Source organism: Crinia signifera, chromosome 4 (genome assembly GCF_055691185.1).
Source record: "Crinia signifera chromosome 4, ASM5569118v1, whole genome shotgun sequence".
Classification (NCBI taxonomy): Eukaryota; Metazoa; Chordata; class Amphibia; order Anura; family Myobatrachidae; genus Crinia; species Crinia signifera.
The window spans coordinates 81503533-81519762 of record NC_139220.1 but is presented as its reverse complement, the minus strand read 5'-3'; the positions used below and the strand labels follow the sequence as shown (position 1 = coordinate 81519762).

Here is a 16230-nt window from a genome sequence, read left to right as displayed (position 1 = left end):
TTTTAATTGTGGGAAAGAAAGGGGCTGCTATGGAGAGACTTGTATTTTCACACCAAAGAAAATGCAGGTGCGCACTCTAATTACTAACACTAATTATAATAAACTCTGCAATATAACACTCAATTTTAGGTGCTTTGCATAATTGGGTAAAAAATATGGGCCCACCATATTCAACCAGGTGACCTTATTTGGTGGGACCCTAACACAAAGATTCTAGTCCAGGACATGGGAACTTCCAGGCAAGCACAAGCCACTTCTCACTAGTGAGAGGTTACAGTTACATTAAGCAGCAGCATCAGCAACTATGTTCAGAGTGATACATAGGTAAAAGGTAATAATTAGCGTTAAATGTTACATTAATAAATAAAAAATAGTGTGCTACAAAAAAAGTATGCTAGATTGTCTGAGTGGTTGGAATCTGGTAATATCTGGGAGCAGATGATAATTGACAGTCAAACATGGAAAACAGACAAAAATTATCAATCAGAGAAATGGGTTAAAGCCTTTTGATTTATGCAAATGTTTTTTTCCCATTTTCCAGCTTTTTAGAGCAAATGCTTGATTGTAATTTGTTCCCAGATATTGACAGATTTTTGTTCCAACCAGTCAGATCGGAAAGATAATCTTACGCTCACAGGTGGCGGAAGGAGTGATGTGTGCTGAGCAATCTATGTAAGCACAGAGCTGCACCAGTGAGGTAGGCTGAGCGGTCTGTCACAGCCAGTGTTCTCAATTGAGAGAATTGTTAGTTTTATACCACATGCCGTGCAGCTATAGTTGACATGTAGGACTGTGCATTGCCATCACCTGGGACCATACTCACTCAGCGATCTGTGCTTCGTTTATAAGCGATCTAGAAAAATCACTTAGAAAGTGGGCTGTAATCGCCCCATGTGTATGGCCCTTTATATTGTCTACCCAGCTTGTTACAATACCATAGTAGCTAAGTCACACCAACCCAGGGGGGCCCCAGTGCCCTGAGCTACTCACTAAAAATTACACATTTTGTATAAATTCAGTGTGCACCTGCATTTTTTTTTTTCCTTTTTTTTCTTTCTTTCCTAAGTTTGCTCTGTTCATCCATTTTGTTTCCCACTGCTGTTCTCTCGGCAGACCTGGCTGAAATTGGGGGAGTGAGTGGGAGCCATAACCCTCAGACATTTGAAATTAAATTGTTTTGCCAGCTTGATATTACAGACAACAGATTACAGACCTGTGATAGGCTGTCCCCTGCATTCTGCCTTGAAACGTTTTCAGGGGATTAAACAGGTTGACTGATGTGAATGGTACTTAAACGGTAATCTACTGTGTATCAATGTGAAGGCTCAGACCAGTTTTAAATATTGTTTAAAAATAACAGTTTAAAAAACGGTATTTTTAAACAAAATTTAAAACTGGTCTGAGCCTTCACATTGCAGTAGATTACAGTTTAAGTACCATTCACATCAGTCAACCCGTTTAATCCCCTGAACACGTTTCAAGGCAGAATGCAGGGGACAGCCTATCACAGGTCTGTAATCTGTTGTTTTTACTAAATACCGTTTCAGAGCCATTCTCACTGCATAAAAAACGGCTCTGAAATGGTCTATGCTAATTACATATTAGTTGCACTATACACCAGTCAGGTAATGTTTTGTACAACAGAAGAAAGAAGCGTGGGGCGCTCATGGGTACACAACAAACGAATACATTTATTAAGAACAAACACACAGTAGACAATACATATCATATAATAAAGAGTAAGAACAATTAATACATATACCACTTATAGCTTAATATTCCCAGTATGGGATAAATTGTTATAATCAAAGGTAAATATAGTCCCTTAATACAATCATTGGTGGGCTGTCAATTAGAGACTAATACCCCTTTTACACCGCCGAAAAATCCGGGTCAGCGGCGGGTCAGACCCGGATCACCGGCGGTGTAAATGGGGTCAACCCGTGTCCATTTACACGGGTCCTCTACCCAGGTCCTGACCTGGGTAGAACACGGTTAGGACCCGTTTAGAGGCCGGTGTAAATGGTCCCGCTGCGGGTTGGGACATACAAGCAGAACGGGCAGTCAGGGGGGCTGCATCCGAGTAGCCGCTGCCCAATCAGGGGGTAGGGGGAGGTACTTGCAGTGACAGTTGGAAGTGAAGGCGGGAGGCTGCGTGGTCCATGGTGGAGGCTGGCGGCAGAGCAGGGAGACAGCGCCGAGCAGCCACTGAACACAGCCAGCCAGCTCCAGCCGTACACTGTGAGTAGGGAGTGGGGCACAGGTAGTTTGCTCCCATCCGCTCGGGAGAGCTGCCCACCCCGCAGTGCTGACAGCCTGACACGCAGCTGAGCCTTAGCGGCGTTTCAGCGTAGGGAGTGGGGGACCTGAAAGAGTCGACCATGCTGCAAAAAGCAGCTGCAAGTTCTTCATGCTCTGTGCTGTGCACTCTCCCCACTGGCCAGGCAGCGTGTCACTGTAACCTGCATACATAGTGTTCCCACTAAACTATGGGGGAAAACTATTGACACCCCCAGATTTGCAGCAGCCCCCCCCCCCCCCCCCCCCCTTCCTCTCAGTGTTATCCCTGCAGAATTCACTGTTTTATTGCTTGACTTATAGTGGACATTAACCACGTCTTTCTTCAGTATATTACAATTGGTGTATCGGCTTGAAGATGCTCAGCACCCTGGGGGAAGGGGGGGGGGGGGGGGGATAAAATGTACCCTTTGGGGGCCCATTGCCACCCTATTGTAATGGGCATGTAATCTCTTTGGCAACAAGCATGGAATCCCTGGCATCCATAGGGAAAAGCAGGCTGACCCAGGTTCAGTGTAAACAGCGCAGACCTGGGTCGGACCCAGGTCGAAGTGCTGTGTAAATGGTGTATAAAGCAGGGTTAGACCCTGGAAACTCCAGCGTTCAAAGACCAGGGTCCGACCAGGGCTTTTGGTGTAAAAGGGGTATAATTTAATTTGTCGAACTCAGCCTTGGCTGCACTAATTGGCAAATGTCTTTGAATTGACTTAAATCCATCCAGTATTATAAACGTATCTTCTACCACACAGGTGTGGGTAATACTGTCTCTGTTGTATAATAAAACAAGAATCGTTATATTACCTCCAATAGGATAAGTGTAGACACCAATTTGTGATCGGCGGCAGTGTCCGCTAATGATAGTGACAGGCGGCACTAATGAACTCGCACAGTTCAGTGCAGGAGGCCGACTTCGGGCTGACTGGCAGCGCTTGCTCTGTCTTGCTGACCCATACTTTGTGTCCTTGGTTTTACGGCTGACCGAATCTCACCGGTGGCAGCCGTCTCCTACATGCAGCTGTTCAACGCGTGTAGTGGCTGGCGCTCTGTCTCAGCGGGGCACTTGCTGCTGGGATTCGGGTACAGACTCCTCTAAAACAGCTTTTTTCTATCATGCCAATGGTGGTCACTGGGACAGTGGGGTGTGGGTGGAGCTTCAGCTACAGGCACCAAGAAGATTGACAATGTTTTTGTGCAGCCCAGGCTCCTCCTCCTCCACGCCCCCTACAGGCTTCAGTTTTTTCTTGGTGCCTCAAGGCACAGGTACCTAGAGACAGGGCTCCGTGCCCTGTCAGACTTTTCATCAGATTTTAACTTATTTTTACTACAAGATAGGGAGACAGCCTGCGTCAGCAGCGCTGCTCCCCTGTGGATGGAAACGGCACGCTGACTTTCACAGCCAGACCTGCCGTTTTTTCCTCACGACACGGAGGAAGCTGCACCCACCCACAGGTAAGCGGGTCCCTCTGAGGGACAGCCGTTCGCGGCGCACACCGCTAGCAGCTATGTCACCAGGGCATGGTGCAGCCCGGTGACCCTGGCAGTGGCACCCAGTTATTTCTGCGCGGCCACTAGACCACCAGGATGCCGCGCTGTGGAGCGCCATTTTGGCGCAGGGCACTGTTGGTTCCAGGGGAGGCGGGCCTGATCCACAGCTCCCCGCCTCCACTCTCAGAGCGGGCGCAGTCACTGTTTCCCGCCTGAGCTCAGCTTCTCCACGCCCTCGCAGCGTACAGTAAGCGCCATTACAGGACTTCACTGAGGGAGAAGCGCACCAGGTTTTCCTGCTCCTTTACACGCTACAGGACCAGGTTTTTCAGCAGCCTCTGTACCACACTATATTAGCGCTGGTCAGAGAGTATCGTGTCTTGCTTCTGTCCCCCATCTGTATACCTTTTCTGGGTCAGAGGGTGATAGTATACACTGTTTCATTGCATTAGTGTGTTGGTGTATTCTGCGACAGTATGTCACAGAAACCTTCCAAAGCTAAGCCTGTCAGGGAAGCGCCTAAGCTGCATGCGTACACATGTACAAATTGTAAGGAAAATTATTCCTCTGTGCAGGACCAGGCTGGTATGTGTGAGCGCTGCTCTGCACAGGACCCCATTGGGGGCCCCTCAGTCCCACAGGCAGTGGAGCCCAGTTGGGCTTCCACTCTTTCATCTGCTATGAAGGAGTTAGCTTCACAGTTAGCTGCATCCAGAGAGCCACCTCAGCTCCCACAGCCCGCTGTGATACCTGAACCTGCCTGGGTGCAGGGTTTTTCCTCCACCGTTCAGGATTTAGTTCAGGTGTCGGCATCCTTACAATCAGGTTTGAGGGCCCCACCTAAGCGCAGAGCTCAGGCTCCAGTGGTAGCCCATAACTCAGATTCTGGTGATGACATAGCTGACCAGGACATAGTCGACACAGACGATGATGTCGACATAGAGGAACCTGATAAGGAGGAAAGAATGACCCAAACCAGGGTGGATTCTTTGGTTAAAGCGGTTAGGATGTCCCTTAACATAGAGGACTCCCAAGCCTCAGCGCCTGATGCCCTTCACTTCAAAAAGAAGAAGAAGGAATTGGCCATCTTCCCTTCTAATTCAGACTTAGAGGAAGTTTTGTCAGAAGCATGGCAACACCCAAATAAAAAGTTTCTGGTTTCCAAACGCCTTATTTCGTTCTTCCCGTTTGCACAGGCAGACCGGCAGAAGTGGGAGACTCCTCCACAGGTAGATGCACATGTAGCTCGCCTTGTAAAAGCAACCACTCTCCCCATACCTACAGTGGCTTCTCTTAAAGACCCCACTGATAGGAAGATTGAACACTGCCTCAAGGCAGTATTCACCAACGCAGGAGTCTCAGCCAGACCAGCCATGGCCTCGGCATGGGTTGCAAAGGCTATAGGCGCATGGGCAGACAGCCTGCAGGATCAAATTACCTCAGGTACCCGGCGCTCTGAATTGCTGTCCACAGTAGACCTAATCAGAGAAGGCGCCACATATTTAGAGGAGGCTGCAGTGGATGCAGCTGCGTTGTCCTCTAAAATTTCAGCCTCATCAGTAGCAGCTCGGCGCGCTCTCTGGCTGCGTACATGGAACGCTGACTCCGAGTCAAAAAGGGCCCTAGAAGCTTTGCCTTTCGCAGGAGAGGTTCTTTTTGGTCCCGAGTTGGACAAAATTGTAACCACAATAGCCACGTCCAAAACGGCTTTTTTGCCCTCAGCACCAACAAAGCCAAGATCCCAGTCCTTTCGGTCCTTCCGACCTCAGGGGAGGCCCAGGGGTCAGCCCTCTTCGAGAGCTCAGCCATCTGCAAAGCGCTCGTCGGCCTCCAAGCCAAAGCAGTCCTGGGCAGGACGCCGTCAGGCCCCTAAGCAGTCAGACAAGCCCGCAGCATGAGGGGGAGGCGGCTCACCAGGGCTTACCGGTGGGCGGTCGCCTGTTGTCATTTGCCGAGATTTGGCAAGCCACATCCACCGACAGGTGGGTGAACACCATAATTGCTCAGGGATACTCCCTCTCCTTTCAGGGTCGCCCTCCAGCTCGGTTCTTCACAACAGGCACCCCCTTAGACCCGGAGAAAGCAAGGGCATTGTCCGGCTCTGTAAGCTCCCTGCTATCAGCAGGAGTGATAATACAGGTCCCGCCTTCTCAGCAAGGGACAGGTTTCTACTCAAGCTTGTTCCTGGTAGGGAAGCCGGACGGATCTTACAGACCCATCCTCAATCTAAAGGGACTAAACGAGTATCTCAAAGTGCCCAGGTTCAGGATGGAGTCTCTCAGGTCCATCCTTCAGGCCCTGGAGCCAGGGGACTTCCTAGCATCCCTGGACATCCAGGATGCTTACCTGCATGTGCCAATAAGGACAGACAGCCAGCGCTTCCTCCGGTTCGCGATCAAGGACTGCCACTACCAGTTTGTTGCACTGCCTTTCGGATTATCAACAGCTCCGAGGATCTTTACAAAGATCATGGCTGTAATGGCAGCAGCACTCAGGACCCAGGGGGTACGTCTGTTGCCATACCTGGACGACCTCCTGATCTTGGCCCAGTCCCAAGAGACACTCCAAAGGCATCTCAAGCTCACAGTGTCCCTCCTCCAGAGGCACGGGTGGCTCATAAACTGGAAGAAGTCCACCACAACACCATCTCAAAGAATGGTGCACCTGGGAGCCTTGATAGACACCAGGGCCCAAAGGGTCTTTCTTACGGAGGACAAAAGAGTGGCGCTAAGAAATCTTCTACTGCTTTTTCTGAAACAGCGCAGAGTCTCAGTGCATCAATGCATGAAGGTCCTAGGAAAGCTGGTGTCATGTTTCGACATGGCAGAATTTGCCCAGTTCCACTCCCGTCAGCTCCAGAGGGAGATGCTAGGCCACTGGAACCGCTCCAGAACAAATCTGAAAGCACAGACCTTTGTTCTATCCAGGCAGACGCGCCTATCCCTAAATTGGTGGATCATCCCACACAACCTACAAAAAGGGCGCCAGTTCGTCATCCCCCAATGGATGATCCTGACAACGGACGCCAGCCTCAGAGGTTGGGGGGCGGTCCTGGCAGAACACTCCTTCCAAGGACGGTGGTCAGGGGAAGAAGCAAAACTTCCCATAAACATACTAGAACTAAGGGCGATCCTCAGGGCTCTACAGAGTGCAGGACCACTGGTTCACTCCAGACCAGTGAAGATTCAATCAGACAATGCCACAGCGGTGGCATATGTCAACCACCAGGGAGGGACCAGGAGTTCGGCGGCAATGAAGGAGGTATCCTCGATCCTCAGTTGGGCAGAACGCCATCTGATGGCCCTATCAGCGGTCCACATTCCCGGGGTCCAGAATTGGGAGGCCGACTTTTTAAGTCGGCAAGACATCCAGTCAGGAGAATGGGCTCTCCACAAAGAAGTCTTCCAGGAGCTGGTGGCCAGGTGGGGACTCCCACAAATAGATCTCATGGCCTCGAGATCAAACAAAAAGCTCCAGTGTTACGGGGCTCGCACCAGAGATCCACAAGCTTGCCTAGTGGACGCGCTCTCAGCCCCATGGCCATTCTCCCTGATATACATATTCCCTCCAGTAGCCCTCCTTCCAAGAATCATCAGGCGCCTCAAGCAGGAGCAAGCCACAGCAATTCTTCTGGCCCCCAATTGGCCTCAAAGGGCCTGGTACACAGACCTTCAGGAAATGTCCATCCAACCTCCTTGGATTCTACCAGCACGTCCAGACTTGCTGTCACAAGGACCATGCCTTCACCCCAACCTGCACAGCCTCTCCTTGACGGCGTGGCTCTTGAGACGGAGGTTCTAAGAGCAAAGGGGTTCTCCTTACCGGTCATTAAGACCATGATCGCGGCTAGAAAACCAGCCTCCTCCAGAGTCTATTATAGAGTATGGAATGCCTTTTTCGGCTGGTGCGCGGAAAGAAACCTCCCCCCGCGGGAGTTTAGTTTAGCCAGAATCCTGGCCTTTTTGCAATCAGGCCTCGATTTAGGCCTCAAGCTATCTTCTTTAAAGGTTCAGGTGTCGGCCCTTTCAATTCTGTTCCAAAGGAGGCTGGCCACACGGATGGCAGTCCGTACATTCCTGCAGGGGGTCCTCCACATTCAGCCCCCCTTTACACCCCCAATTCAACCATGGGATCTGACCGTGGTTTTATCGGCACTACAACATCCTCCGTTTGAACCGCTTGAGTCAATAGATCTCAGATGGCTAACATGGAAGGTTGTCTTTCTGTTAGCAATAGCCTCGGCAAGGCGAGTTTCCGACCTATCAGCCCTGTCACATGCTTCTCCTTATTTAGTGTTCCATCAGGACAGGGCAGTTTTGCGAACTCGTAAGGAGTTCCTACCAAAAGTTGTGTCCAAGTTCCATATTAATCAGGACATTGTTGTACCTGCGTTTTCCCCGTTGGAAGACTCCTTGGAACTTTTTTCTCTAGATGTTGTGAGATCTCTGAAGGTTTATGTTTCCAGAACACAAAGCATTCGTAAGACTGAGACGTTGTTTGTCTTATATGATGCTAACAAGCGAGGTTGGCCTGCAACAAAGCAGACGTTGGCTCGCTGGCTGCGGTTAACAATCAAACAGGCTTATTTATCCTCAAATAAACCAGTCCCTTCTTCCATCAGGGCCCACTCCACCCGTTCCGTGGGGGCCAGTTGGGCGGCTCACCAGGGAGCCTCTGCAGAACAATTGTGTCGCGCAGCCACTTGGTCTTCACCTCATACCTTTATCAAATTTTACCAATTCGACACGTTCGCCTCAGCAGACTCTGCTTTTGGGCGCCGTGTCCTCAGTGCAGCTCAGGTGCGTCCCCTCCCGTAAAGGGACAGCTTTGGGACGTCCCACTGTCCCAGTGACCACCATTGGCATGATAGAAAAAAGGGGATTTTGGTCCTACCTGTAAAATCCTTTTTTCTGAATCCATGGTGGACACTGGGCGCCCACCCTAACGCACTAATCTGCAATAAGAGGGTGTATACGTTACTCTCTGGAACCTTACACTTCCATGGTAGCTAGGTTTCCTTTTTTCTTTTATCTTCCTCTTCCTGTTCCTTGCGGATAAGCTGTTGAACAAACTGAAGCCTGTAGGGGGCGTGGAGGAGGAGGAGCCTGGGCTGCACAAAAACATTGTCAATCTTCTTGGTGCCTGTAGCTGAAGCTCCACCCACACCCCACTGTCCCAGTGTCCACCATGGATTCAGAAAAAAGGATTTTACAGGTAGGACCAAAATCCCCTTTTTCAAAGAGTCATGGTAATGTTTTGTGGCTTGCTTTGATCGTGCACAGGTGAGTTAATCATTTTGCTGGTTCAGTAAATATTCCACCATTTTCAGAGAAAGTAATCTAGAAAACATGTTGTGAAAACTAGAGGGTGGAGCTTGAGACCCACTGCAATTGTCATTTTACGCCTGCTCGTACCCCTTTTTCCATCTGACACCCTGTGTCACATCTCTCTCTCATTCCCTCTTTTACAATGAAGCCCATCCTCCCTCTCACACACGCTCTTTTCCCTGGATACCCGCTTTCTCGCTCCACAAAATAACATTCTAAGCTCTCAGACCTCATGGAATATTTTTAAAGTCATGGAACGGACTATGGGGCAGATGTACTAAGCTTTGGAGATTGATACAGTGTACAAAGCTAAAGCAACAACAATCTACTTTTCACTTAGTAGCTGATTGGCTGCTACTTAAGCTCTCCAATTTATCATCACTCTCCTAAGCTTGGGAACCCCCCCCCCCCCCCCCCCCCATATAGAGGCATTGTCATGACAAAAGAGGGAATGAGAGCGAGATGTGACACAGGGTGTCAGATGGAAAAAGGGGTACGAGCAGGCGTAAAGGCCCTCATACACTACTGTGATGTATGCTATACCCTCCTGGGCAGAAGGTTCACATACAATACACTGTATGCGCTCCTTTTACATACAGAGTATTGTATGCAATGCCATTGACTGCCACAGGATCAGAAAAATCCTTTGTGCAGCCATGGGTTCGATTCCCACCATGGCCCTAACTGTGAGCAGTTTGTATCTTCTCCCCATGCTAGCTTGGGTTTCCTATGGGTATTGCAGTGTCCTCCCACAATCCAAAAATTATACTTGTAGGTAAATTGGCTCCAAAAAAAATAAACCATAGAATGTCTGTGTGTGCGTGTACATGTGGTAGGGATCATAGATTGTAAGCTCCACTGGGGCAGGGACTGATGTGAATGTTCAAATATACTTTGTAAAACGTTGCGGAGTGTGTGCGCTATATAAATAACCTAATAAAAAAATAATAGGTCTAAGGGGAACTTTAGAACAAAGGGTTAAATAGATGTTATAAGGTTAAAAAAGGTGTCTAACTGTATACAATGTAACCTTTCATGACATAAGCAGTTTGTAGGGTTGTCCACCTGAAACAAAATCAAGTAGGCATTACTCAGATTGGAAGTGGGTACAGTATTCATAGTAATCTATAGTTTTTCACTTAATTTAGAGACGTTTGCTTTTATGTTCAGAAAATCTTTGAGACCATTGCTAATATAATATAGTTTTCTTATACAGGAGCCAAAAGAAGAGGAAATGACGGAGGAGGAAAAAGCTGCCCAAAAAGCCAGGCCGGTGGCTACCACACCAATACCTGGCACTCCATGGTACTTATGACCCAAAGCCTGTTTTCTTGCCAATGTTTGCAGGGACTTTTGTGTTAGTCCTGGATTTTACATCTATACAGGCAAGGGCTTTCATTTTATTACATTATTTGCTTGTGTTTGGTAAGAAGCTTGTTTTCTCTGCTGGGTTATATATTTCCACAGAAATACGGAATCCTCATATTCACAGGACAGACATGTTTTTATGAAGTATTTATTATACTTGATGGACAGCCTAAAGCATGGTTGGGGAACCTTTGGCACTCCCAGCTGTTGAACTACACATCCCAGCATGCGCTGCAACAGTTTTAGCATGGCCAAATAGCAAAACTTGAGCAAGGCATGCTGGGATGTATAGTCCAACAATAGCTGGAGGCCCGAAGGTTCCCCATCCCTGGTCTAAAGAATGTATTTTTAGATAAAGTTGCCCTCACTATAAATTTCCTTTACCACCTAATAATACCCCTTTCAGACTTACTACCTGGTATTTTGAAGCTGGTTAAATCTCAGGTTTTTGAAAATCCCAGGTCAATTGCAGGTGCACAGGTCCCAGGTTGACCCTTTCAGACATACGCTGGTCCAGAGATTGTGCATGTGAAAAAACCTGGGATTTTTGCGTATGTCTGTAAGGGTTATAAATTTAAGAAACTCTGTTTTGGGAGTTGTATTGGTTATTACGCATTTCCCTGTTGTATATGACCAATCTGGACAGAATAAATGAAGTTTCTGTAAACCTGTTCATCTACAGGTTTTACAGCACCGCCCCCCCCCCCCCCCCCCCCCCCCAATTTAATCATTCCATTACCCTATCTTTCTGTGAACACATTTCTCCAAGTTGCTTGCTGGAGTGTTGACACTGTGCTGTCTATGGCATCGTTAGAATAGCTTTATATCAGCCGCCTCAACGGCGGTCTAAAGGTGCCCACACACTAGAACGATTTTTGGGCCGATTGGCCGATTTTCGATATATATCGGCCGATATTTACCGATAATCGGTCGAAAATCGTCCGATGCTCGCTCCCGTGGATCTTTTGCTAAATCTTCTGATCTTACGTGCTGCACAAAAGATCAGAAGATTTAACAAAAGATCCATAGGAACGCACACGGGATCTTAAGAACAATCTTTGGTAAAGATGTGCGCTTGCCTGAAATCTTTTGTCCAGATCGGATAAAAGATTTGAAGGCTAATTTATGCACACATCTTAAGATCGCAGATCTTTCTAGTGTGTGGGCACCTTTACCTTCTGTTAGTTGATGCCCCTGCTTTGTGTGGTGTGTGAGACTGGAACTGGTAGGTGAGCCTGTCTTAATGCCTCAGATAGTGACTCCCCCAAATCCCACTTTTGACTTGATTTCAACAGTTGGTATTCAATGTTCTGGGTGTCAAAGTCTATGGATCAGTGAAAACTTTGATGTTTTGTTGAAAAATGGCTGCAAATTCGACAAACCGCAACAGTTTCCGACAATACGGACTCTGCTCCATAGGGAAATGTTGTCAGAGATTGAATAACCCCCCATTGTCGGCAGTTCTTGAACAACCTAGTTCAGACATATCAGCAGGGCCGCCGTGAGGTATGCCAGGCCCTGGGAATATTTTGGGGCATGGCCTAATCGTGGGAGGCGTGGCCACCTGCCACAAATAGGCCACGCCCCCAAATGTTTAGGGGAGGTGAAAAAACACTCAAGTAGAGGGGTAGTGTTAATGCGCCCCCCCCCCCCCCCCCCTCAGCAGCAGCACACACCTAACTGCAGCATGTGCTGTGCTGACAGCAGGCTCAGCATGAGCTCTCACACGGTCAGTGATATGCTCATGCTGCCTGGTGTCAGCACAGCACATGCTGTAGGTGTGCTGCTGTCCGGGAGGGGGGTGGTCAGACCAGGGACCCGGCCGGGTTCCTCCATCAAGCCCTGTCAGGTGTGTACCGTTATATTGTCTGCCGGACGATAGATTGTTCAAGTTTTTACTCAGTATTAGAGTTTCCTGAGGATTGGAGTTGGGAAGCGAAGCTCTATACCAATGTTTTCATTTTATTCAGAGAAAGGTATTTCATTCAAGGAAAAAAAAATACTGTTATTTAGTATATTACAATGACAAAAAAAATACTGTTATTTAGTATATTACAATGACATACATTTGTCTGTTCCCAATCCCAAAACTATTTTTGTTGTATATTTTATTAGAAGCAATAATATCTTGGTTTTGTGTGATTATCATATAGTAAACACAATGAATGGTATGAATAGATCTCCTGTTTCACCATAATGCTGTCTAAATACATCGTACATACTTGGATACATGCATATTGAATTTTGATCTGTGACTGTAAGCGTGGCCAATTGGTTTTGTTTTACCGTTACCACATTAAACATAATCTGAGATGCTTGCCCAAAAATGTTAACTGCGGAAATTAAATCCATTTATCCACCAGCAGATGGGTTCTTTGTGTCTTTTATTGCTTTCTTACGTTCTGCTTTTCCACCATTAGGTGTGTGGTGTGGACCGGGGACGAGCGTGTCTTTTTCTACAATCCAACTACACGCCTCTCTATGTGGGACAGACCAGAAGATCTGATTGGAAGAGCTGATGTTGACAAAATCATTCAGGAGCCTCCACATAAAAGAGGATTAGACGATGACAAGAAATATTGTAAGTTAAATAAATGCAGAAGTTTAATAATGTGACTAGATGGTATGAGGTATAACAAATTAACATAAGCTGTATTGCCTCAGGCTGTCATTTTCATGGTGTAGTAGTTTGTAAGTGACAATCATTTACATGGCAGAACCATTATGGTTGCAACATATGTACATTTGTGATGTACCTATTCTAATATATACAGTATTACTATATAATATACAGTATCCGATCCAATGCGCACGGGAATGCACATCCGATTGAACCCAATGTAAAACACATCCGATTTGGCCCAAATTCATCCGATATGTCTGCCCGATCCGTCAGAATCTGATTAAATCAGACCTGTGTATAGGGGCCTTAAGTTTGTATATTAATGTAGGTTTCTTTCTTTTTTCAATATAAAGGTTTTATATTCAAAATTAAATAACCCTTATCGTATTCCTGATTTATAGCTTTATAAACTTGGGTGCTGTTATATTTTTTTCCAGAATGTTTTATATACAGGGGGAAATGTTTCCTGACTGGATTGTTTTTATCAGTCTAATTGTTTTTTTCCCCAATTTGTTAGTTAAAGAAGATCATGAATCCTCAGAAGATGTTAATGATGACGAGCCTATAAAAGCCAAAAAGCGGAAGTAAGTACTATTGTCTGCATAATTAAAGCCGACCGGTTTTTGTTTGCCTTTTTTGCAACACTTGTCAACCCTTTTGAGTGCCAACATCTGAGACGTGCAAAATCTCTCCTGAAAATACCAGTGCCACTCACATTTGTTATATAAATTCAAATAAAAAAAATGTAAAAAAAATTATAATTCCTATGTAAGGTATACATTACAGTTCATTATATTGAGTAAAAATGTTAGCTGGGCCATTTTCACACCTAGTTTGTTAAGGTATGTTGAGTCTGAGCTGGATACAATTTAGACTTGCGCCAGTAGAAGGGTACCAACTCCAGGTTAAAAAATGTAATTTATTATTCTTCTCCAAATAATATCCTGAGCTCAATGTATGTACCTTCCCCACCAATGGCTCCCAGACAGTGGGGGACAATGTGAATGGAGAGATCTGCGGTAATCTGTAAATGAAATGACGCGGCTATCACCCTGCCCTGGTCCAACTTGGCCAGCCCACTCAGCCACCTTCCAGGGCCATGTTAGGAATCCTGTATTTGACAAGTTTATTGCGAAAAATGTAGCATACGCCTACACACGCTTGATATTGTGCAGTGAGTAAATATGCAGGCTATTGAAGAAGTAACTATGCTGTGTGCATATCATTTCTTCATGTATTAGGGGTAAGGAGAATAGAAAGTAATTGTGCTGACCAAGGTAAGTAAAATAACCTGATCATTACAGTATTGGCTCTGTCAGTAATTAACCTTTTGAGTGGCAAGTGAATTTGTCAAAATAGGTGTCAAATTTGCCAAGCAATGATTTTTATTCATCATAATTTCCTGTAATTCTTACCTTTTTATATAGGAAATCTAATCCTTTTTATACACACAAATTTTTATTTGAATTTCTATAACAAATTTCTGGCATTTTTGGTGGATATCCTGAACATCTTTCAGATGTTGGCACTCAAAGGGTTAAAACAGCAATATAGTGTGGCGAGCGCAGAGAGCCCCGCGCATTACTTCACATTACTCGCGGGGCTTGCTGCGCTTGCCGTGCTTCGGTATCGGTGGCTCGCTGCGCTCGCCACACTATATAAAATAAACTCCACGCCAACGTGGATAGTGGGGGGTATGAAAAGGTCGAAAGGATGCGTACCGCCGGCCCTCGCCACGCTTCGGGTTGGCGTTAACAATGGGGGGGGGGGGCATTTCACATTCAAATTACCCATCAGGGTCGGTATGCAATCAAAGATCGGGTATGGTGGGCCATTTTTACATTGTTCCCTATGTAAAATCTGGTCCATCGCATTGGTCGCATTGTATGCCATTATAATGGGATACAATGGACCCGATTTTACATAGGAATTTAACATTGAGTACAATGCATACAATGTTAAATCGCGTCGGTCGCATCGCATGCCATTATAATGGCATGCGATGGACCCAGTTTTCTAATTGTCGGGAAAGGTTAAAAAAAGCCTGAAATCGCGTCGGTCGGGTCCTATCGCATACCTTAACTTAAGGTATCCGATGGGCGCCGCGCTAGGAAACAAGTACCGTAAAAACGAATTGTAGATCAAATGATCCAATATGTGCATATATATATTTACATACTGTATGTACCCAATTTATATATTGGTTTTTATTTGAACAGGAAAGAAGAGACAGAGTCTGATAAGGAGACCACTATGGAGGCTGAAATTAAAGCAGCTCGTGAGCGAGCCATCGTTCCCCTGGATGCCCGAATGAAACAATTTAGAGATATGTTGCTGGAGAGAGGGGTTAGAAAACCATCTTTTGAGATGTATATAAATCTTTTCTGATTTTTGCACACACGAGTCACTAAATCCTTAGTTACAACAGGGTTTTCTTTCCAAGGTAACCAATTCCTTCCTTGTGATCACCTTAGGAATTTCCCTTCTCCATCCACTCCATATTTAAGAAGATAATAACTGTACAGTATTTTTTAGGAGTTGTCATGAATGTGTGCAGCTGTTATGAGAAACCACGCAGCAGATATGAAATGTAGTTTGACATATGTACAAGAAGTAATGTTTAGCATACTGTAGGGCTTATTTGGAGTTTGTAGTTGGATTATTCACATTGGATTATCAATTGAATTCAGATACGCTGTATGTAGCTTTATGGTAAACACCACACACAGCACTTGATGGTACAAATTAACCTGTAGACTATGCAATAATATGTATAATGTTATATATAAAATTCACACTCCCATCACAATCATATTGTTGCATTTAAATAATTGATAGAAATATACCAGTTTAGAACAAAATGCAATGCATCATTCATGACAATCTTTTAAACATATGTAAATTTGTTAACTATGAGACTACAAGCCCATCAAAAAAGTGCATCTTTAGTCCAGAGTAATGGAAGATGCAGACTCTCATTTTAATTTGTCAGCTTTCAAAAACTCGATTTTGTTAGAAGAAGTTCAGTCAGATGGTAACGTTAGTAAGTCTAGGTGTAAATTCCAGTCCAGGGAGACTCACAACTCTGTTCTCCCGTGAAATTCATTGTAGATGTCTTATCCGGTAAGC

The 16230-nt window shown here is 45.9% G+C and overlaps 1 protein-coding gene across 2 annotated transcripts in view; it reads left to right on the top strand.

Annotated features, from left to right (window-relative positions):
* Positions 1 to 16230, top strand: part of TCERG1 (transcription elongation regulator 1) — a 57892-nt gene that overhangs the window by 20327 nt on the left and 21335 nt on the right. For both annotated transcript variants that reach the window (XM_083181904.1, XM_083181903.1), the window contains exons 9-12: positions 10327 to 10415; positions 12899 to 13059; positions 13619 to 13685; positions 15321 to 15447. In XM_083181904.1, the coding sequence (XP_083038030.1) occupies positions 10327 to 10415; positions 12899 to 13059; positions 13619 to 13685; positions 15321 to 15447 (444 nt within the window). The remainder of the gene's footprint in view (positions 1 to 10326; positions 10416 to 12898; positions 13060 to 13618; positions 13686 to 15320; positions 15448 to 16230) is intronic.